This window comes from Balaenoptera borealis (assembly GCF_965194805.1).
Source record: "Balaenoptera borealis genome assembly, chromosome: 11".
Lineage (NCBI taxonomy): Eukaryota > Metazoa > Chordata > Mammalia > Artiodactyla > Balaenopteridae > Balaenoptera > Balaenoptera borealis.
In genome coordinates, this window is record NC_138868.1 from 24,318,564 (window position 1) to 24,342,633 (window position 24,070).

Genomic DNA, 24,070 nt, shown 5'->3' on the forward strand with positions numbered 1-24,070 from the left:
ATTATAGAAACATAAAGGGTAGTGTCTCTGCAAAGGACGAGCTCTGTGGCTGCCACCTAAGGCATGAAACGTTCCGGCACCTCTCCTTCCAGGCACAGTGACATAAACAGGAAGCCAGGACTCTGTACTTCAAAGAACCACAGGTGACAGAAGGTTCAGGCACCTCCAAGGAAGCTTTCATGAGGTGCTCTCCCCGCTCGTTACCTCTCAGCCCAGACAGGAAGGCATGGGTGGAGATACCCACACAGTTGACGTGGGCCCTGCCAGAATAGAGGACTGTGGAGTCCCTGGCAAATAATACTTTCCTTCCTGGTAATTTTTTAAGTTTCGTTTATTCATCCTCCTACTGAGGCGGTGAGAGACCATCTTTAATTCTCTTGTCATTGTAAGAAAAACTGAGCCACAGAGGCTGAAATTCAGGAGTGTTAGTTGGGTCCACACTGCTTGTCCCAAAACAGTATAAAGAGAATAAAGCCGTCCTACATAAATACTGTTTTTACTCTCAAACATTTAAAAGCAATGACTTTAAATTCTTCTGAATTCCATAGAGCAGACATATAAAACGTTATTGCATTCCCCCATAGCACTTGATCGGGTCAGAATGAATATGCAAAACCCCAAGATCTATTTTTGTCTGTGATTTGGGGTAATCAGATTTTAGCCTTCCAAATATTGCCTGGAAAAATCTAGAGGCCTCCAGTGAAGGAAAAAAAAAGGCAGATATATAGAGCTGCTGTTGTCTGAGGTATGCTCGTTTTGTTGCATGACTTGGCTCTCCTGGAATTCTCCAACGGCTTCTGTCACTTCTCAGATGTTTTCCAGGCCTGGAAATTGTACTGCTCACAGAGGGAGGGGCCATGGAATTTCCAAATTGTCTTCATCTGAGTGAAAAGTTCAGCTGGAACGCAGTATCCCCTTTCTGGTTGCTTACCCTCCTGATCCCAGACTTTCCTCTCATCTCGGTGAGGAGGATACAGATCATTCTAGACTGTAAGACCAGAAGGGACCTCAGAGGGCAAATATTTGAAGTTTAGCCATGCCTTTTTGCAGATGAGGGAATTGGTACCATAATTTAAAATGAATTAGAGGCAATACAGTGGCAAACCAAGGTTAAATCCTGGTTCTGTACCTTTCCTAGCTATAGACCATTGGAGTGTTTACGTAGCCTCACTTTCCTCATCTGTGAAATGGGGCTAATCATGCCTATGCTATAGGGGCTTTAATAGAGAACATCCATAAAGTAGTTAGCACAGCACTTGGCACACAGTAAGGGTTCAATCAGTGATAGTTATCGTCATCATCTCTATTATCATCCTTGGCATTATCAGTCCCAATTTCTTAGTGACTAAGCTGGAGGAAGCCTGGCTTCCTCTTTCCCAATTTGGGCTCTTTTTCAGCCATATCACATGGACTCTAGTCTATAACCCAGGGCTCAGCTGGCCTTCCAAAAATCTGGGCTTTGTTGCTGGACCATGACCTCTCCTGACCCGGCCTGGGGTAATCTTTTCTTTACTCCTAGAGAAGCTTCATGAACGTTATAAGCCTGTACAGTTGGATGTTCCAGGTGCCCCTCTACACTTTCTTCTGTTATTTGGCCAAAGCTCTGCTGCCTGGCAGTGAGGGAAGGCACTGGATTTCTTCGGGGACGGGAAGTGAATCTCAGCCTGGCCAAACTGGCCTGACATTGGGATGGGAGCCTGAGCTGGCTCTTCCAACGGGAAAAGAAACAGGACATCCAGAAATGAAACAATCCTTTTCTTCACTGGAGAAGTCCCTCGAGGAGTCCTTAGCTCATAGTGTTGCAAGTACTAGTAGAGAGAAATGTCATGAGAAAGGCTGTTTCTGTGGAATGTGGCCAACCCAGCAGGGCCCTCCAGAACTCTCTTGGCTGAGTCTATTCCCAGCAGCTTCCCTTCCCATCATCGCTCTCTCCTTTGCCCTGTCTTCTCTCATGAATGACATTCCTGTTCTCTCTCAACAGTTTCAAGAACAGAACTTGGGAGAAACTTTTTGGAGCCTTTTGGTTTGGGGAACTCATCCATTGCTATGCTAACATCATCTCAAAATGGCACCCCTCTACAGCTTTCAGCAGCTTCAGGGCATGGCCACAATCTTAGGAGCCTGATAGCTATGATTAATAGTAGCTATTGTCATAGGTAGCATCCTTAGAAGCAGAATCTTGGACAAGATTCAAGTTCACATGATTTTTTTGAGGGAGTACTTCTCAGGAAACACAGTAAGGACGTGAAGGTAGCAGGAGACCGAAGGGAAAGAACTGAGCAAGAAGATAGCTTCAGGGAAAGTCTAACTTTAAGTTGTCTCCCCTTGAGGAAAGGAGACTTGTCTTCGGCACCCATATCAGTCAGTCATTGACTGTGGGCCACTTAGGGGTTGCAGGCAGAACCTCCAGGGTAAGGCAGATCCCATTTGCAGAGAGTCTTTCTCTAGAGAAGGGGGCAGCTGTGAGCTGTTAGCTGTTGACACAGCAGTTACGGAGTGGGTGCACCAACCAGAGAGGGAGAGCTGGGCAGATTACCAACGGCATCTACTACAGCTTTCCTCCCACACGTACCTACCATGTGGCAGGCTCTTGTATACCTTAGGTCTTTTAGTTCTCACAACAATTCTGTGAGGCAGGTGCTATCACCCTCCCTATTTTACAGGTACTGAGATTCAGAAACGACCTCAGAAGAAGTTGGCCTGGAGGTCTTTCCAGTTTCAATGCCTCCCACTATACTGGCTCCATTTTCCCAAATGACCCAGCAGAGTATATTGCCACAGTATCCATTTTTAAATGGGATTTGAACCTCTGTGCAATACTCCTCAATGTCTAATCTGGAAGGCTAATCATGCATAAGACTTTCGGCCGTTCAGAGAGGATTGGTCATGCTTGTCATCCCATAAGGTCCTGCATCACCCACTTAACTGCTCCCTGGAGTCATGAAGCACATGTTTGGTAAAGAGAGGATCCCAAAGGATACCTGGAGCCCTAAGGTACACCTGTAATAGCTGGCCCAGCTCATCAGAACATATTCTCTTCCCTAAAGCATTTGCTAAGTCAACAGGCCAATGAATGTCATCTTGAGTGTCAACTCTGATCAACTCTGAGAGAGACGGGGATTCCCAGGTGCTATCTGTGCTCACTAGGAAAGAATCCCATTTGATTATCAATGACTGCAAAAGAAGAGAGAAGAGGTTGTGATTTATGTTTGTCTGATATCTGCCATCCTTAATTGTAGCAGCCAGGATGAGTTGCACTGCAATGACAAACAACACCCAAGTCTCGGTGGCCTCAGCAAGATGAGTTTATCTTTACTAGCTCAAACATAGGTCTCCCACAGGTCTGCATAGGTCACCCCGCTCATTGCACCCTGCTCAGGATCCCTCGATGATAAACCAGCTACTATCTTGAACAGCTGTGCTGACACGACGGGGGAAAAGAGCTCTAGGAAGGTCCTCATGTGAACAGTTAAATGTCACCTCAGCTCCCAACTCATTGGCCAGAACTAACATACAGCCCCACCCAGCTCCAAGGGAGAATGAAATGCAGTCCCCCCACATTCTCAGAATGGAGAAGATCCAGAAACATTTGTTGAACAGCACTAACAAATTATTATGGGCCACTTCTCTCGTCACCTAATATTTGGTGCACTCTGTTTTCCAAATGCAAAATGTGCTCACCACTTCACCAAGGGAGACCACATCAAAGTCTCATCCAATTATGGCATCAAGCTCAAAACCCAGGATCTTGGGGTGATGCATGGAAATTCCTACATATGGTTCGGATGTGGCTCCTGTTGGCCTAGAAATCAATAAACAAAACAATCCAAGTTTTCCGCAGCTTCTAATCTCTCCTCCACACCGCCCCCTCCAATATAGTCCCATAGTGAAATAGGAACAGTTTAGTCACCTTAAATACCCCCATCTGGAAAGGGGACAAATGGAAGAATTACAAGTCACTGAGCCATAGCATTTCAAAAACCCAGGTGGGCAGACATTAGAGGGCCCCCTCAATGACGGATAAGGGAAATTTCTTGATTAGGTCTTGATCTGGCTCATCCCCCCCGCCCCCCAGGGACCCTGAATTCCACCTCCCAGTAAGCCCTTCTTTTTCCATGATACTTCATTGATGCACATGAAGGGAACAGTCAGGAATAATCTCTCCTGTAGCAACATCTTCTGCTTTCTGTTAATAGAAAGTTAGGGTCCAGGGCTCCTTTTAAGTCTTGATCAATTACAGAGTTTTCTAGTTGAGGCCCATGGTCTCTGTGGCATCGCAACTCTTAAAATTTTTGCTGGCTTTCATCTGTTTGACTCTAACCAGCCTCATATACCAATAGCCACACCTACAGTCCTTCTAGAAACACATCCCTTTCTCTTAATTGTGAGTACCTTGAGTCAATCAGTCTTAAGGCAGAAAGACATGTCCTTAGATTTATTTTTCCCAGAGCCTTTTTTTTTTTTTAATGAAAGACTATGCTGGATGCTGCCTTAGGTCCTGCAGAGGTTTTAACAATAGACATGATAACCATATACTTGAATTGATTTTGCTTCTGAGGCTGAGCTGGCTTTTAGGGCATAAAACATCTCTCTATTTTATCTTTGATTATTTGGGGTTGAGAAGCAGTGATTTCTTCCAGCTGTACAAGTGTTCACATTTCTAGAATCTCTCCTTCCCTCTGGCAGGTAATGAAAGTATTTGAGTTAGTGACTGTGCCATTTGTCAGGGTCTCCAAGTGTCTCTGATGGCAGAGCCTGTCTGAGGCCTGTGATGAGTGTATAGCATGAGTGGGCAATATACTTTGTTATTTGGGGCCATGGAGAATTTGTATTTGTTTGTATTGCAAATGGCTGATTGATATATTAGGCAAATTTATCTCCCACTCTGGGTTGGGTTTCAGCTTAGATGTTTCCTTTCTGTTGCAGTCTCATTTGGAAACAAAATCAAACACTTAAGTTTCAGCAACTATCTGAGGATGATACATGTTTAACTGGTCTGAAGAGAAGGGAACTCAATTGCCAAAGGCTTCCAAAGGCAAGGTGAAGGAAAGGCAGCATAGATAAAGGTAGTCTCGGCTGCTATAATGTAAAAGTTGTTTTTCTAAGATTGAGGCTAGAGAGTCTCAGAATCACAAAAAAATTTTTCTGCGCCAATTTCAAATTAGAAATATATATATATATGTATATTAAAAACAGCTATGTTGGGGCTTCCCTGGTGGTGCAGTGGTTGAGAATCTGCCTGCCAATGCAGGGGACATGGGTTCGAGCCCTGGTCTGGGAAGATCCCACATGCCACGGAGCAACTGGGCCCGTGAGCCACAATTACTGAGCCTGCGCGTCTGGAGCCTGTGCTCCGCAACGGGAGAGGCCACGATAGTGAGAGGCCCGCGCACCGCGATGAAGAGTGGTCCCCACTTGCCACAACTAGAGAAAGCCCTCGCACAGAAACGAAGACCCAACACAGTCATAAATAAATAAATAAAAGAACGTGAATTTCTTTAAAAAAAAAAAAAAAACAGCTATGTTATTGGAAACTAAAATGATGAATTGGTTGATTAAAAATGACCCCACACTAATGTTATACCTTTATTTCTGCCCCAATGGAATGGGTGTCTAGATATCCTCTGAATTGATGGAAGTCAGGAGGAAAGTCTTTCCTCTTTCTCCAGCTGGATTCTTGCTGCGGGGAATGCTCATGTTGCTTAGTGGGGCACATAGGCAGTTTCTTGTTTAACATGTATCGAATCTATATTAAGTGCCAGACACTGGTCTATGGATATCTTTATTTATATCCTCACAACAACTCTATGACATATGTGCCTTCGTTAACCCCATTTAACAGATGAAGAAACTGAGGCCCAATAATGTTAAGTAAGATGCCTTCAGGCATACTGTCCACTCAGTAAGTAATAATCAGGGAGGAGGAAAAGATACCCCTTTTCTAGTCTTCTCTTGGATAGTTGGAGGCTGGAAGGCAGATTAATTTTGCAAGGATGCTGCCACCATAACTTCCATCACCAGCTCTGCCACTGGACATGTCTACCATGTTCCTACAGCTGTGAATCTCTCTTTACTTCTCGCTTGTCTGTGTGTCATTTGCTCAAGATTCAAAGTCCTGGGCAGGAGGGTCCTTTTGGCCAAGCTTGTCTAGCTCAAGCTTAAGTCATGTTTTTCTGTTTCTCACCCACTCTCTGTCCACATGGTACCTCAAGACATAGACATCTCCTGGGTTCTGCTGGACCTCTTCTCAGAGATACTTTCTCTGCACACACTTTGGGTTAGAGCTTCCTACACCAGCTGAACCAGGAACCCCGCTACCATTTGCTTTCTGTCTTCTAAAATCTGTTGAAATCTCTTTTTCTGAAGTGACTTCTTCCATTCTTTTTTGTTCGGGTTGGTCTATACTTTCGATACATTTGCTATAATTTGAGTAATTCTTAAGAAGAAAAATACATAAATGACTATATTCAAGCTGTTGACTTTAACTGACAGTCCGAGAGGGAATATTCATTCTCAAATGGGAGCAATAGTGCATGCTGCATCCTTTCTCAACCAGCAGTGCCAGGCCAGTATTTAGCTGCCCCCCATATGTCCCTCGTTTATATACACCATTGTATAAGAAGCTCTTCTATACAGTAAGTCCCCTACATATGAACCTTCAAGTTGTGAACTTTCAAAGATGCAAACATGCCCCGTATGCCAGCTGTTGTACTGTACTACTGTACTTTTCAAGGTACTATACTGTAAGATTAAAAATGTTTTCTTTATTTTTTGTTTACTTTTTATGTATTATTCGTGAGAAAATTATTATAAACCTATTACAGTACAGTACTATATAGCTGATTGTGTTAGTTGGGTACCTAGGCTAACTTTGCTGGACTTAAGAACAAATTGGACTTACGAACGTGCTCTTGGAACAGAACCCGTTTGCATGTAGGAGACAAACTGTACATCATCACTCCTCTAGCTAGCTAGGTCCACTCTGGCATCTTGGTGACATTCTACTAACTCTTTAGCAGCTGGCCTGGGGAATATATTCACAGCTTAATTCTGTTATGACCTGATTGAAAATAACCAGACACCATATCCCCATTCAAATACCCTGGGAAAAAAAATCTCCAAAATGCAACCAGTGAATTAGGTTCCTCCTTTTCTGCCACATAAGATGTGTCTCTTGCTATGCTTCACCTGTGCATTTGTTCAGCACTTATCATTGAGCACCTGCTATGTGCCAGGCGTTCTTCTAGGTGTAGAGGACACTGCAGGGAACGTGAAGCTTACTGTGAAGGCTACACCACTCCAGCTACTGGCGATTTGAAAGCCGTCCTCAATTGTAAGAATGCAATGGGGAGAGGACATCCAGGCACTGTGGACCTGATTTAACTTCCTTATCCCCAAGCTATGCAAGCTGGTGTGTGTGAGTGTGATGTGTGTGTATCTGTGTGTGTGTGTGTGTGTGTGTGTGTGTGTGTGATGTTTCTTCCTGGAGTGGGCAATGTGAGATATGCCTTTCCAAGACTTGCTCTTCATCTGCTTTTATTTCCTGTCCTTCATCATCTCTCTTCCATTAACCCCATCTATCTCTGGTGTCCCCTCCCTTTCTCCTAGTACCCACCACCCCTTCCCACAGAAATCATCACATCTCTGCCCTTTTCAGCTCTCTCTGCTTCCCTCACTTTCCCAGCCTTCCATGTTGGATGTCAATTATTTTTCTCCTCCTTCAAGATACAGTTGTTCCACAGAGAATGGTGGGTTCCGTCTCTGTGTCCTCTGGATTCCCCAAGGGTGAGCCCTGGTCTCTGGGAACTGAAGAGATTGGAAGAAAAACTTGGTGAGAGATTGCCACCCTGGGTGGTGGCTGGGTTTCCCCTGGATTGCCTAAAATTAAACATATCTCATCACCTCCAGGATTAATCTCTTTCAGAAACCCCCTGTCCTGACCTAAATAACAAATACCATTTTCTTCCACTCATCTTGACACTCCTCCTAGCAGAATTAACACCTGGACTAAATATGCTACTAGAGCAATTCACACCCGCCTGGCCTCTGAGGTACTTTATCAGACACCTTACTCTTATTGGACAGTAAAGAATATCTTATCCAAATCATGTTTCCCTAAACTCTGAAGGCAGGAAGAACTCTCAGTTCATTCAGTCCCAGTGATATTATTTGAAATTTAACTCATTTGTGTAAGTTGTTAAACTTAGAGGATAATTTTGGGAACAGAAAACATTTCCAGCAAAAAAAAAAAAACTTCTGGGAATAAAGAATTTTCCAGAAAAGATGTTTGGTTGTCTATTTACCTTTCTATAGTAATGGAGTAGACCATTAATTTTGTATTTTTAATGTTAAAATTCTTTTTAAGGAATGAGACAAGCCATCAAATAAGCCAATCCCTTCTTTGAGGAGCCTAGATTCTTTTAGCAAATTCATATAGCCAAAAGAATAATTCCAAACCAAAGCCAAGAGCCACGATTTGGTATGGAATTGAACTTTTCCCCAGACACCAAACAGACAAGTAATATGTGCTACATTTAGAGCTGACTAATAGGCATAAACAGTTTGAATCCCAGATGATGTCGAAACTCATTTACTAGCTGGTCAGTGCTGATGCCAGCATCTTTAGGAGCTGTAATGAAAATCGTTCCTGTTAAAAAGATGGGTAGGTGAGGGCAGAAGCAGTATATGCAGGGGTTAGGAGAACAGGCTCTGGCTCCAGGCTGCTCACATTGACATCCTGTTTCTGCCACTTACCAGCCGAGTGACTCTGTTCCCCGTGCCTTAGTCTCCCCATCTGTAAAATGAGGAGAATAAAGTACTTGATCTCACATGGTTGTTCTGAGTTTTGTTTCAATTTTCTTATTTTAGCACACATATATGTGATGCTCTGTGCCAAACACTGTTCCAAGACCTTCAAGATGTTAACTTGTTTAGTTCTGATAACTCTATAAGCTATGTTCTATCACCTGCTTAACCATGGAGAGGTTGAATAACTTAACTGAGTTAATACATAACCACATTTAAATTTTTTAAATTAAATTAAAATTTTAAATTGAAACATAGTTGATTTACAGTGTTATATGAGTTTCAGGTGTACAACACAGAGATTTGATATTTTTATAGGTTATCCTCCATTTAAAGTTATTATAAAATATTGGCTGTGTTCCTTGTGCTGTACATCATATCCTTGTATCTTATTTGTTTTATACCTAGTAGTTTGCACTTCTTAATCCCCTTCCCCTGTCTCGTCCCTCCTGCAACCCCTCCTCCCACTGGTAACCATTAGCTTGTTCTCTGTATCTGTGAGTCTGTTTGTTTTTTTAGAGTCCACATATAAATGAAAGTATACAGTATCTCCCTCTGTCTGACTTACTTCACCAAGCATAATACCCTCCATGTTGTTGCTAATGGCAAAACTTCATTTATTTTTATGGCTGAGTAATATTCACACACACACACACACACACACACACACACCCAACATCTTCTTTATCCATTCATCTGTTGATGGATACTTAGGTTGCTTCCATCATACCACATGCTTTAAACAGTGTCTGGTAGATAGTAAACACCCAGTCAATGCCAGCCATCATAGATAGATTCCCTCCTATACGTCCCTCTGTCATGGCAGGTCCTCTGCTGAGATTGTCTGTATCCCACAGACTAGGATGTGTAGCCCAGCACACAGCACAGTGCACAGCACACAGGAGGTATTCAGTATTATGATTAAATGGTAACATTATTTCCTTCTCCTTTAATGATCATTGACTCCTTTTCAAAACACAAGATAGTGATTTAAAAGAAAATGTGGACCATCAGTTGTACCCTTACCCTTGGTCCCATCATTCCTACTCCACACAAGGCTTTAGTGCACAGACTCCCACCTTCACCCTCTTCTTTCCGGTTTTACTTTGAGGTTTCAAGGACTAAAGTCAGGTGGCAGGATTCAATTTCCACGTGCACCAGAGGGATGTTCTGAAGCGTCCACTAGGGGGCGCGTTATCAACAGGCCAGAAAAGGCCAACAAGATGGTTGGACTAACAAGGAAAACAATGTTTCTGAAAGGACTGAAACTAGATGGGAGAATTCTCATTGGTCTCAACTTTTATTTTTTTTTTTGCCAGATGAACACACAGGACTTTTCTTATTTCGCTTTTACACAAATCTCTAAATTTTGCCAAAGGGGAGAGGGATTTAAAACAGGGGTCAGGAAGTCAGCCTGCGGAGAGAGGTCCCAGCCTTGTGCTGCCCTAAGACAGAGCACCGGGTTGCCAATGACTCCGTAGGTCCGTCCAGACCTTGTGCTTCCGAAGGTGCCGGGCTCCAGATCCCAGAGAAAGTGGCTTCAGAGGGTGGAAGAGAAGAGAAACCAAGTGTGGCCAATCCAACCTGCCCTGGGAGTGAAGCCAGCAAACCTCACTGAGAATGAGAGGACAGATGCTGTCCTTCTTGAGACTTCTTTGGGATCACTTACGCCTATTCTGATTTCTATACCTGCTGTATGTCGAAGGTCCTTAATAAATAAGTACTAACTTTTTTCTTTCAGAAAAACTGTTCAAGTCTTGCTCTTCTTTGCTTTCTTCTAGTTCTATTTTTATCCTTCAGACAGCTTTTCCCAGCATTTCTTTCTTCATTTCTAAATGAGATTTAAAGAATCTTGGGAGGAGTAGAAAATGAAAAACACAGCTCTTCTTGAACTCCAGTAACCTTGCCTGAAGTTTGAATTGCCCTTAAGCCTTTAGTGCTGAAAACCTGTCTCTCCACTTTTGCATGGAAGAGTTCCCAAGGTGTGAGCCTGGGACCTCTGGAGCTCGGTCCTTGGAATTTCAACCTGCCTCCTCTCTCTCCCCATCTAGGAGCCAGCCTGAAGCTTGGCTCTAGCAGGGCCTCTGTGTAGTAAGATTTTGTTAAAAATAAGCCTAGATAATTCCACCCTTCCCTAGAAGGCAGAAGGGGAACCTCTTTTTCTTTCTGATGGCTATTTGGGCATCTCAGGGTGGGAGGTTCTTAGGACCCCAATTCTTAGACGGGTTTGGGAGGGGCTCAAAAATTCTTGGAATACCTCTGACTTCCCCTGCATCATGATTCATATTCTATCTAGGTCCCTACTATGGATTCACACAAGAAAAACATTGAAGATGTCAGGAAGGAGCGAGGAAACCAGTGCACGTCTACAATATTCCATGCATTTTATACACATTATCTTATTTAATCCACCAGCAGTCTTTCTGGTAGCAATTGCTATTCCCATTTTACAGATGAGGAAACTGAGGCACAGAGCCATTCAATTACTTGTGAAGGTCATAAAGGGAGTAAGTGGCAGGGGTTGGATTTGAACTCGGAGTCTCATTTTATTTTATTTTAATTTATTTATTTTTGGCTGTGCCACGTGTTTTGCGGGATCTTAGCTCCCCGACCAGGGATTGAACCCACGTCCTCCGAAGTGAAAGCCCAGAGTCCTAACCACTGGATCATCAGGGAATTCCCAGTCTCATTTTAAAGACCACCATTTTCTAACTAAACTTTAGCTTCCTTTCTTGAGGTTTTTGCCATTCCTCTCTAAGGAGTTAGGAAGGAGGAAGTGGTTTGGACTAGATTCCTGGAAAAGAGTAGTCATCATATGATGAAGCAAGCAGTCTGGAAACCTGAGGGGGCGGGATTGAGGAGACGGTTGATGGGGAGTCATGATGGGCAAAGCACTGGTGATGAAGACCAGATGTCAACACAGTCAAGGGATGGGGCTGGAGGCTGGGGTGCTAGTTATTGGGAAAGAAGGATGGCTCAGCCAGACTGCCTGCTCCCCTGACCCTTTCTCCCGGGCACGATAGCAAAAATCACATTCACACACCACTTGCTCCTTCCCTTTCCAATAAAGACAGTGATCCATGAGGTCGTTTATGGTTTCCTAAATTAATTCTATCACCACTATGGCCTAAATGGTGAGTGTATCTTCACTTACTCGTCCCCAAACCCTTCCTGTGGTTTCTGAATACCTCCTTTGGCCCCACCAGGCACAGAGAGTGAGAGGGTGCTGACCTGGTTTGTGGCATTTGGAGACCATCTCTTAACTTCGACAAATTCAGTTTACCAAACTTCTGCCAATAGTCAATAAAGCACGTTAGGTCAGAGACTTTGGATGGAGCTGAGCTCCATTTCAGGTCCCACCGCCTTCTACCTGTGTAGCTGGGGACCATAACTAACTTCTTGGTACCCCCCAGTGCCTCACCTGTTCAAATGGGATAAGAATTCCCCTTCACTGGTTGTAGGGAAGACTCCCTGTGTAAACCCAGGTATCCATAAATGCTCAGCAGATGGTAGCTTTTGAGGCTGTTACAAAGCTGAGCCCTCTGTTGTGTGTTGGAGATACAAAGCCAAACCCTGCCCTCAAGAGACTCACTGTCGCATGAAAGAGACAGGCCCACAGGCAAATTAATGAAATGGCAGAGTAAGGCCTGCTTCAGTGACACCTGGACAAGGTGAAGAGGTATACTACGGGGAAGAAAGAGCTCTACCCGGGTGGGGGTGGGGTGAGACTACTTCCTGGAGGTCATGATCAAAGCCGTGGGTGGGGCTCCAACTCTGGTTAATCTGCAGCCACAGCTTGAATAGCCAAGATTTCATCAAGGGACACCAGCTAGCCTGCTTCCTGGACTGCTTGCTCTTCAACCTTGTTTTAAAAGCAAAAGGCATTTCTGTTAAGATCTCTTGGGAGCTTTCATTTAATCTTATGCCTCTTGAGAGCCTTGGGTCCTGAAATAATCTGGCTCCAGGTACCCTAAGTTAATAGCCACACACATTTAAAAGCTGGTTAGATTTCGGAAAACTGGAGGGGGTGATGAAAAGAGGAATTAAGTACCTAGAGTGTGTATGTGGGAGATGAATTAACATTCAGATAGGAACTAAGATTTTTGAGGGCCTGATATATGCCGGGCGTTGCCATGTGTCAATACTTATTACCTCCTTTAATCCTCATAGCGACCCTGTGAAGGTTTTATTGTCCCTTTTTTACAGATGAGAAAGCTAAGACTCAAGGTATTTAAGCTGTGTGAGCAGGGTTGCACAGTTAAGTGGTAGAGTCAGTATTAAAACTCAAATCTGTCTAATTCCAGAGCTCTTTCTACTGTCCCAGGCAATCTCCCAAGCTATATTTACACAGGATCCTGCTTCTTCCTTTTCCAATAAATGGCATTTATGAAGTTGTTTATGGCTTTCTAAATGAATGCTGTTGCCAACACAGCCAAAATGGTGTGTGTATCTTAAGCATAAACATGAGAGATGCCCTTGAACGCAAGAATCTTTCAACACATCTGTCCTAGGTTGATTGTACTAATGGCCTTGGTCATTGGCCTTCTTGTAGCTACAATTTTTGCAATAGGACTTTGCAGCAAGTCCCATGAAGAGGTAGAAGCTATTTCTCAGCCTTTAAATCTGGGCTGCTCTTGTGCCTTGCTTTGGCCAATAGTAAATGATGTTAAGATAGAGTGCTAGTTCTGGACCTCAAGAAGTGTTATGGGCATCTGCTGTCACCTGGAACAGGTGGTTGGGGGCATGTGAGGGACACATAGAAAGAGACTCCAGTGGTCCCAGCCATCCCAGATGAAGCCATGGTAGACCAGCCAGTTTCTAGTTGACCTGTTCATCAACCACAGCCACGTGCAGTCCAGCCATGCTCAGCTGAGCCCCAGTCAGATCCCAGAAGCACCCTGCCAATGGGTGGACTTGTGAGAAATAACCAATGTTTGTTATTTTAAGCTATTATGTTTTGGAGTGGTTTTAAATACATCAGTAGTTAACTGATATAACCAAAAAGTAATCTTCTTTTTAACTAGAGGTCATTTATTGTTTCCTTTATTAATCAGTACTCCAGTTTGGACTAATTGTTCCCTAGATATGCTGTACAGCTGTCATCTCAGGGTCTCCCCTTATTATCACTTTAGGAATTCCTTGTACTTTGCTTTCAGAATTTCACGTTTCCCCCTTTCTTGGTAACTCCCTTGTTTTGCTGGAGTACATCCTTCAGGAGTTGCCTGGGAATGGGTGAATAGGTTTGGAGACAATGCGTATCTGAAATGTCTTCACTCTACCTTTACAGTTAATTTGTGGTTTAGCTACATTAGAATTCTAGCTTGGAAACCTTTCTCTCAGAATTTTGAAGGCGCTTTTTTCACTGTCCTCGCTCTTTCAATGTGGCTGTTGAGAAGTTTAATTCTATTCCGATCCTTGATCCTCTTTATGATATAAACTTTCCTCCTCAGAAGTTTATAGGACAATCTCTTTGCCTTGACTGTTGTTAGGAATTTTTATGATGATGTGCCTTAGTGTGGGTCTGTTTTTGACCATTGTGCTAAGCATTCAGTCTTTTTAGTCTAAGTATTCATGCTCTTCAATTCTGGGGAATTTTCTTGATGTATTTCTTAGATGGTTTCTTCTTCATGTTCTCTGTTTTCTCTTTTTGTAATTGCTATTATTTGTATGTTAGATTTCCTAGAATTTTCTCTACTTTTATCTTTTCTCCTCTGTTTCCATTGCTTTGTCTTTGCTCTGTTCTCTGGGATATTTCTTCAACTTCATTTTGCACAGTTTCTGCTGTGTTTTTTAGTTTGTGCTTTCATGCTTAAATTTTAAAGAGCTTCTTTTTTAGTTGTTCACTGAATGTTCCTTTTTACACTAGCATTGTGTTCTTCTTTCATAGATAGATATTATCTCCTCTTCTCTTACTGAGATTAATAATGATATATTTTTAAGTTTTCTTCTCCGTGAATTGTCTCTGCTCATCATGTGTAAGAGGGAGTTACAGAAAGCTAAGAACCCTGTGTACCTGGTAGAGTTTGGGATCTTCACTGTAGATTGCTTTGCTGGGCTATTTCCTTGGGAAACTATCTTGTTAGTATCTTTCAGGTTTGCTCTGAAGTTTATCAGATTCCCCAGAAAGACTGAGCTTTTGCTTGGAGCATATATGCTTGGCTGCCAGCATTCTGGGAGCCAAGTTGGGGAAAAAAAGTCTAGGGAGACTCAACATTCCTTATGTAAGGTTTCTCTTTTTAGTATGATACTTTTAATGTCAACTGTGTATGCTTTGTTGCCCCTCAGTCAGAGACTCTCATTTGTCCTCTTTAGAGAATCATCTTCCAGTTTTTTTCTGGGATTGGGAAAGAACCGTCATTCGGCTACTTAGAGTGGGAAAGAAGATCTGGGGTTCTGACTGCATCTTAAATAGATGCATTTAAACCCATTCCCCTAATTTGAGCCCTGCCTTCTCCACCACAGAAGACTTTGGGGGTTCTGCTACACAAATCTGGTTGCTTCTCAACTTTCCCAACTGCTGGCTTAGGGTTCAGCTTTTCCAAATTTGCCCAGTTATCAATGAACCGTCACTTTCCAGCTTCCAATTTTTGTTGATATTGTCTCTTCCTCTACCCTCTTTCATCCCATTGGTTTATGCCTTTTTGCAATATTGCTTTATTGTCCTTTTAGAGGCTTGCATGAAGGAATGAAGGCAAGCATGTTCTCTCTGCTTTCTTTAACTAGAAGACCAGGGGTAGTTCTTGGCTTTTGAAGAACTAACACTTCACAGTGTCTCCTTTAATTTGAAATGTATAGGCCATACACTTTCTCCAAAAGAAGAGTCTCAAGTGATAGAAATTCATGTAATTTTTCTTCTTAGAAAAAAGTAAAATGAGTATGAAGCTTCAGCCACCTCATAAATCTTTAGCCTTTCGTGTCTAAATTATGCAGACAACCAGATAATCACAGCTCTGCAAATCCACGCCTGACCTCCCACCCCTTTAAATCAGAGACTCCTGAGTCCATTTCCTTTACCCTTTTAATAGTAGCCTTTTAGTATGTTCCAATAAGTGCTTTCAACTGGGCAATATACATATCATGCTTTCCTCATTATTACTGTTCCATTAAAATATATATAAAAATCAGAGGAAGGGTGTGCTGTGAAAAATCAAACAACGGTCATTGTACATGCATGAACAATGAGTTATTCTTGGAAAATTCAATACAAGTGATTTACAAAAGGCATACTTATGACACAAAGGTGAACATTATTCTTAAGCACATTTTGCTCTCCTGGAGAAGTCGGAGGTTCCTTTCTCCTATTCCTCTGCAGTACCAGCATTGAATGAACGTAGGCTATGAAATTTATTCTAGGTGTCATGGTCTCAATGTAAAACTTTTGGGGAGGTTCTGCTAGAGAAATCTATTCTGCCAGGCTAGAATCTGCAAAATATGGATATGAAGTTGTCTTTTGCCCCATCTTATTTTTCAGCTGGTGCTAATTTAAAGGAAGCCTTCAGGAGACACAAAAGATTTACAGTTCTAGGAAAAATTACACCTTAAGCCCTCAGGTTTGCAAAGCTCTCAGCTTTGCTCTCTTAAGCTTTGCAAAATAATAAAATGCTGGCCCCTTTCTTTTACAAACAAGGCTCAGTTTAATGACCTAGCCCAGGCCACCTGGCAAGTCACGGGCAGGAATGACATGTAGTGAACTTGTGCTTCTGGAGTTATGCCCTTATTTCAAGTGGCAGAGAATATATCCTATTCCATGAGCACAGGCAATATTGCAGGGGTATTGCATCCAAGGATGAATGCTTTAGACCTCCCCTTTTCCTATCTTAAGAACACAGGGGTATATCCAAGTGAGGGATGACAACAATAATAAAAGGAAAGATCATATTTAATTCCAAAATTAAGTAGAAAACAATCTCCTATTTCAGCCTAGTTGATGGGAATGTCTAGAAGGGGTGGAAAACCATCCCTAGCTGTGAGACTTATATGACTATCCAGGACCCCAGAGAGAATCTGGGGGGACAGGTAGAGCCTGGTCTGGCCCGCCTGAACTTTGATCCTGTTGTGATTTGTTGCATTTAGGTTAAAGAGCCTGCATGAGCCTGTTTGGGTCTGCGGCAGACCCAGGACAGCTCTTGGAAAGCGGGGGTACTTGGACGCTAGTGGCAGTAACAGCAGCATGGCTTGATGTCCATTTTCTTTTCATTCAACTTGAAAATAAAAAGAACACCAGGCAGCTGAATATGGAGCTGATCGAGGACGTCCACAAAAGAGAAAGGAAATTTTCAAAGACCACGATGCAGAGGGTGTTATGAGCGGGGGGAGGGGGGTGGTTATGAGGGTGGGGAGGGGAGAGCAGAGGTTGAGAATGAGCAGAAAGCCGGCATCTCTCCTTTAAATACATCCTTCAGAATCAGTTCTTGGTATAAGCCCAGCCCTGATCTATGTGGGACCTCTTTCATTTCTTCCTTCTTCTTCATATTTGGGTGGAGAAACACTGCCAGTTAAGCATATCAATTTAGAAAACAGATTACTTTTTAATGGGTCCCATTTTATAGGAACGCTTACTTTACAGATTCAATTTCTTCTATTACAAGTAGCCTTTGCAAGTTCCAGGACCAACGGAGCCTCCTCAATTTATAAGTAAAGACCACAGAGGACTTGCCAAGCAAGGGATAAAGCCATTACTCTTATTTGGCCATAAAGCTGCTTATCTGGTGATAAGATTCCAATGGTGGGAAGTCCTGTAACCTTTTGAGGGATTCTCCAGGCACTCAACTTAACCCTGAGTAGCAACTGCATTGGGGACAGACTTGGCTTGGGAAAATATAAGCAAATACAGCCATAAAAATCCTCCAACAGGATCTGCACTGTTCCCTACCCCACTTTCCCAACCTGCATCGATCAGTTGGCTACTGTCTAGGCTTGTTGATTTCCACTGGTTTCTCCTTTTATTGCAAAAGGTCAGAAGGCACTTCCATATTGTTTTTGGACATCATGAACAGGGTCAGCGTCTAGGACATGGGACATCACAAATGGTCGGTCATGCAAATTTGATGTGACTTTTTACAGCCTTTCAGGGGAGAGACTAGGTAGCCGTTAATACGTCAGAGCAGCTGAAGCTCCTCCTCTCACAATTCTGCTTCTAAGACAGGACAGAATGCCTTCAGAGCCTCAGAAATAAAACAAAGCTATCTCCCTTGATCCTCTGTGAGATTTGGGTGAGTAAGCCTGACTGGGGGCTTACTCAGATGAAAAGCTGCAAGGAGGACCTTCTCATGTCTCCCTGTTGAGCTGTCGGGGCCCAGACTTTGCTGGTTAAGAAACTGAAGGATCACAGCACAAAGGGTTAAAGTGGAAGAAGTACAGATGTTTATTATGAATTAGCGTAAACCCTTTTATGCCTCTGACAAAGTAACAACAACAAAATAATCATTCTGATCAAAGGACCTCCAGGGTTTCATATTTCAAAAACACAGATAAATAGCTTACTACAGATAAATAGCTTCACCGTTTGGGTATTTTCCAGAAGCATCTGAGAATTTTCCAGGGGGTCTGTAGAAGGGGATGTGTAACCAGTACACCCCCTTCCCCTACCCCACTGGAAAGAAGTGTCCAGGGATTGGGCTGCTGGAAAGGCAATATGGACCTATTCAAATTTCCTCCCAGGGACCAATCCCTCTTAGCCTTGGGGGATGTCCTTAGCAGGTGGCTGTTCCCTGGTGGGTGGGGTGGAGGGAAGGTTGAGGGTCAGGAAGATGGATGTGTGGCTTTTGCTAGAAGCCGTCCATAGCACACCCCAGGCGGGGGTGAAAGGCTTCTAGGTGGGAACTGGAACAGTCAAATTCTTGCCGATTATTAACTGGGCCCTCATTTCAGAAAGCAATGCTGTTTTTATAAATTGGAACTGACTTTAAGAAACAAAACACACACAAAAAAAAACCCCCAAAAAGAATAGAAAATTTTACGCTGAAAAAAGATCCGCAATGAAACAATCAGTAGCACATCGCATCTGTGAAGTGTCCCAGCTCCCTGTAAAGATTATGTCTCTGACAATGGTTTCTTTCCAAGGTCATGGAGTAGGTGTTACACCCCAATCTTCATGTCCACATTCTGCAGGTTCCGCCTCTCATCTGCGGTCATAAACTGGTCTGGGGTCCCTGACGGCTCCTTGTTCACCAAATGCACCATCTCCTGAGACTTGCTAGTTTCTCCGTTGAGCCCGCTGGGCTTTCTCTCCTCCACAGTGCCATTGCCATTGTTGATCACCAGCTTTTTCTTCTGCCCACACCTAATAATTTAAAAAATCACATGAGAAATGGGTGCAATGACCCAATTATCATCGTCACTGTCACTGCCACCATCACTACAGTTGATGACAATCTGAGTATGTTTCATCCTACTGACTCTTAACAAGCGGCACTTCTCAAAGCGAGGTCCTTGAACCAGCAGCAAAAGCATCACCTGTAAATTTGTTACAAATGCAAATTCTCAGCCCCACCCCAGACATACTGAATCAGAAAACTGGAGGAGAGGGGCCCAGGGTCTGTGGTTTAGCAAACCCTCAAGGGCTTTCTGATGTGCACTTGAGTTTGAGAATCAGTGGTCACAGCTCTGGGAAGCCAGTACAATTATTATCCCATTATCACAGCCAAAGAAATCTTGGGGCTCAGAAAATTCCATAACTTGCTCCAGGTTATTCAACAAATACTAAAAGAATTGGGATTCAAATCCTGGTGTGTCTGACTCTCAAGTTCTAACTCTTCTTCCACCATACTACGGAAGGGAAATGTTTGCCTCTTTTAAACTCCAGCCGTTTCTGCAGGCTCAGATAAACCATCAACGGAACGACTGTAAATCATTCTGATCTGCGTATTCAAGGAAGTCCCATTTCTTCCTCTCCTGGTCAACACGTTGTGGGCCTTGTCAGGGTTATTACTGCAAGCCGAGAAGAATGAGACAACTCTTTTCTAGAAGTATAAGGCCATATTGATTTTTCTCTTAACATTGGTTAACTGCCGTATAACCCTGGATATAGGAGGTTTAACTACCTCCTAGGCAAGTTGTTCAATATTACTTTAAGATTTCTCGTAACATTACTTAAGATTCAAATGCAGAAGGTCTTCTATGGAAGAGCATGACCTTGGCCTTGTTGCTGGGTCAGAGCATTGCTTTATCATACCCAGCCTGACGCAATGCTTCCTCTTTCCTGTAACATAATCACTGCCACACATCTAGAAGTCAGATGCTGCTCAAACAAAAGCAGAGGTGCAGACCCTCACAACTACATCTGGAGTGGGGAGGAGGGGAAATGGGCTAGCATTTATTGGACACCTCCTGAATGCCAGGCACTTTGCATGTAATTTCATGTAATCCTTACAATAATCTCACAAAGCAGCTGTTATTCCCATTATACAGCAGTGGAAACTGAGGTTCAGGGAGGTTTAGAAACTAGCTTGAGGGACAGAGTCAATATTCAAATCTAGGCTTTTATGACCAAAAGCCTGGGCTCTGCCACACTCTATTCATGCTACTAACCATCTGGAGATTTGGAAACAGTATGAAGTCGTAATTGTTCACTTTGCCACTGGATATTTGGAGTTGTACAGACAAAGCTTCTATTATTAATGATCATGGGCCATTCCCTCTGGGACTGCCAAGGCCATAAACTTTAATCCCTTGTTTGGGGAAGTAGACATTATACATCCTGAATAGGAGGGTGATCCTGTCTCCTCTGGCATGACGCTTGATGAGGGGTCGGGGGAAGAAGGATGCTTGACTTGTGACAGTCTGTGGGGCTGGGCATATGGATGCAGTCCACATAGACAAGAGCAGGGGCTTGGAAGGCCTGGTTTGGGGACCTTAACGCTGTGTGACCTGGGGCAACTCACTTCACTTCTCTGAACCTCAGCTTTCTTATCTGTAACACCAGGCTGTTAAGAGTACCAGCGTCAAAGAATTGTGAAAATCCCTTGAAACAGAGGCTGGCACTGGATACGTAAGTCTACCACTGTTTTATTTGTTGCTCTTCTGAACAACGTGGGGTGAGGAAACCGAGGCCTTGGATAAGCACTTAGAACAGTATCTGGAACACAGTAAATGTTCAAGAAGCACTTGCTGTCATTGTTAATATAACCAGAGCCATATGAAATGTATTTGGTTTGTTTCTTCTGGCTACCTCCACCCACCTTGTTATATTTACTCTGAAGATGATGGAAAAGGCCAAAGGTGGACGCTGCTTATGTTTTTTCAGATTGCCAGGGGGCATCTCATATGTTCTTTGTTTTTGATAGTTTTTTGTTTAAATTCAATTTTATTTAGTGTAGTTGATTTATACAATGTTCTGTTAATTTCTGCTGTACAGCAAAGTGATTCAGTTATACATACATATATACATATACATTCTTTTTCATATTCTTGTCCATTGTGGTTTATCACAGGATATTAAATACAATTTCCTGTGCTATGGAGTAGGACCTTGTTGTTTATCCATTCTATATATACTAGTTTGCATCAGATGTTTTTTGGAGAACAGGTGTCTTATTAAAGTAAATCCCATTCACCTACCTAATGTGTACTTGAGAAGTTGGATGAAATATTGCAGGGAAGTGATTTATACTCATAAAAAATGTTTGTGCAAGGGGGTGAAGTGGGGAGTCATGTTATTACCCTAAACGAAGCTGATTTTGAAAGTGGGTAACATTCAATGTGCAGGGCTTAGGAATATTGGGCTTGGGTTTGGTCCTGACCCCATTTCCCTTTGGATTCATGGTCTCTGTTTTTTGTCTGAGTTCTTTCAGGAGGGCAGGGTGATGCTCATAAATAACTCAGCCCAATATTTGGTGCTCCGGGCCTTTCATAAGCACTTTTAAAAAGCAAGTTCTAATTTTTTTCATTCTTATTAGTTATAGGAATGTTAAAAGAAACATTAGAGCTGAGGGTACTTCAGAGGTGATCCAGCTAACCTCTTTTCTGAGTCCAAGAAGTCGAGCATATCACCCGAAGCTACCCCGCTAGTTATGGCAGGAACTACACCGGATCTGCAACTTTATGACTTTATGACTCTAAAGGTCAGAGATTTTTACTGAACTGCCTCTTGCCTGTATCTCCTTTCCCCTTCAATCTCAGGCATTAGCTGAGGATGCAGTGACGACACGATGTAGAAGATGCCAGACCGAAGCCTGGCCAGGAGCGGGTGGGGTTTAGAACCAGGTAACGTATCTTTAGGGCATGGGGGAATTTATCCTGAAAGACTTGGGTGGGTGGGGAGTAACTTAACAACTGACCTTCTGTCTCTTCTACCTGACAGTCCTTAAAGATATTTAGAGATTTATTCTGCATTGTGTTGGAGCTTTGCCATTCCATCCAGTAGCCACCAGCCAGATGTGTCTATTTAAATTTAAGCTAATTCAAATGAAATAAAATTTAAAATTCACTTCTTAAGTTGAACTAGCCACATTATGAGTGCTCAGTCGCCACAAGTGATTAGTGGTTGTGTATTAGCACAAATGTGGAATGCTTTTGTCATCACAGAAAGTTATACTGGACACCTCTGCTGTAGAGGGCAGAAGGAGACTGGGTGAGCAGAGATTACAGTGAGCTACACTGCTACAGCTTTAAGATGACGGAACTCACCCATCACTTCCTCATGGAAGCCCATGTTTAACTCTCCCACCTCCACTTCAGCAATTAATGCTTTTCCACTATTATCTTTTAACTGTAGTTCACATAACAGGGCCTGGCCCAGAGAATGTTCTCAATAAACATTAGCTGACTCAAATTCAACAGGCCAATAGTGTCACGAAAGCTCAAGATTCTTGCAGAGAAGGGATGGTACCCTTTTCGTTTTAATGTCTTCCTCTTCTCTGCAGTGTTGACTGTCGTAGCCACCCCTCAAAAGAGGTTTGCTGAATAAATGAATGGCTGCTGTAGGCCTCTTATCTTCAACCAAACTTTCTTTGATGAAAATAGGATTCTGTATCCCTCTATAATGCAGCGCGCAAAGCAGAAAGGCCTCAGCCTTTTAAGAGGATTAGAAATGGGCTGGCGGCTTTAGAAACACACTGCACATTCAGGGGCCTGTGCAGCTGTTAACCACCCTTTAGCTACGTGGCAAATCTGTTTTTGATTATCAAATCAGGACATAGTAATTTACAGCATCCAAGCAGCTACTTTCCCTGTGAGACACTTGCTGTGCCAGATCCTGTGTGTCCCTGTTTGCCTGTTGCCAGGGTGACCACTGGTCTTGGGAGGAGGGGGAGGAAAGCAAGGGGGCCCATTTTTGCTGCAGACATGATGAGAAGCGACACAGGAGCTAACCAGCTACACCCTAGGGACTCAAGCTGCTCTGGGGACAACGGAGATGCTTCTCCAAGTTCTCCCCAACTCCGAGAGCATCTGAGGCCAGCGTTTCCATGGTGACATGCACAAAGCTTATGGACTGTATATGTGAGCAGAAGTGGTGCATTCTAAGGCCTGGAACAAAAGGATTGATTTCTGACAATAGGAAATTCATATTTAATTGAGCAAAAGTCATCTAGGAGAAAACACAGAAGCCGAGGGAAAGTATAAAGACTCTTTGTAAGGGCTCCCTCAAATCGCATTATTTAAATTCAACTAAAAAAAAAAAAAAAAGCTCTTTCCATTTAGTCATGGGAGACTTCTAGGAGGTCTTTCAGATTTATTTTCCTAGTTTTTGTTCCTTATACAATTGGCTATCATGACTAATTTCTTTTTTTATTATGCCCTCAAAGGTACAGATAGCAACACAGCTATTCGACTTTAAAAGCACTTTCTTTAACTTGTACCAGCGTAAAACGACATTATTTGATTTCCTCCGATAAGTAGAGATACTGCATGGGCTGTAACACGACAATGAAATGAGCTGTTTCTTGCTTTCCAAAAGCCAACAGGAAAGATTCTAGAATCTTCTCCAGGTCTTTCCCCAAATGGAGGGGTATTTTCTGGCCTGTATGTAAGTATATAAGATTCTTTTGCCTTATAAGAAGAAACCTCAAGGAATGTTTACCAAAGGTTAAATGTTCCTCTGCATTTGCTTGGAGAAAAATCGTGGCTCTTTAGAGCATCTTGAACAGGAAATTTAGAATTACACTTCTGGAATACCCCTGTGAAAGCTCATTTCCTCTGATGCTAGAATTACTGTTCTCCTTCACTTCATTTTAGGTAGCATTATTTCTAGAGCCTGGTCACAGCTCAATCAGGTATATGCATTGTGTACATTCCAAAACGATAGGCCTTGGTTGAGGTAGGAGAG

General features: G+C 42.9%; 1 protein-coding gene across 27 annotated transcripts in view; it reads right to left on the reverse strand.

Moving 5' to 3' along the window:
• Positions 1–18,145: 18,145 nt before the first annotated feature.
• The window catches only part of CD44 (CD44 molecule (IN blood group)), an 87,491-nt gene continuing 81,566 nt past the window's right edge, over positions 18,146–24,070 (reverse strand). For all 27 annotated transcript variants that reach the window (XM_082343708.1, XM_082343718.1, XM_082343717.1 and 24 more), the window contains one exon: positions 18,146–19,087. In XM_082343708.1, the coding sequence (XP_082199834.1) occupies positions 18,883–19,087 (205 nt within the window). In that variant the 3' untranslated portion in view covers positions 18,146–18,882. The remainder of the gene's footprint in view (positions 19,088–24,070) is intronic.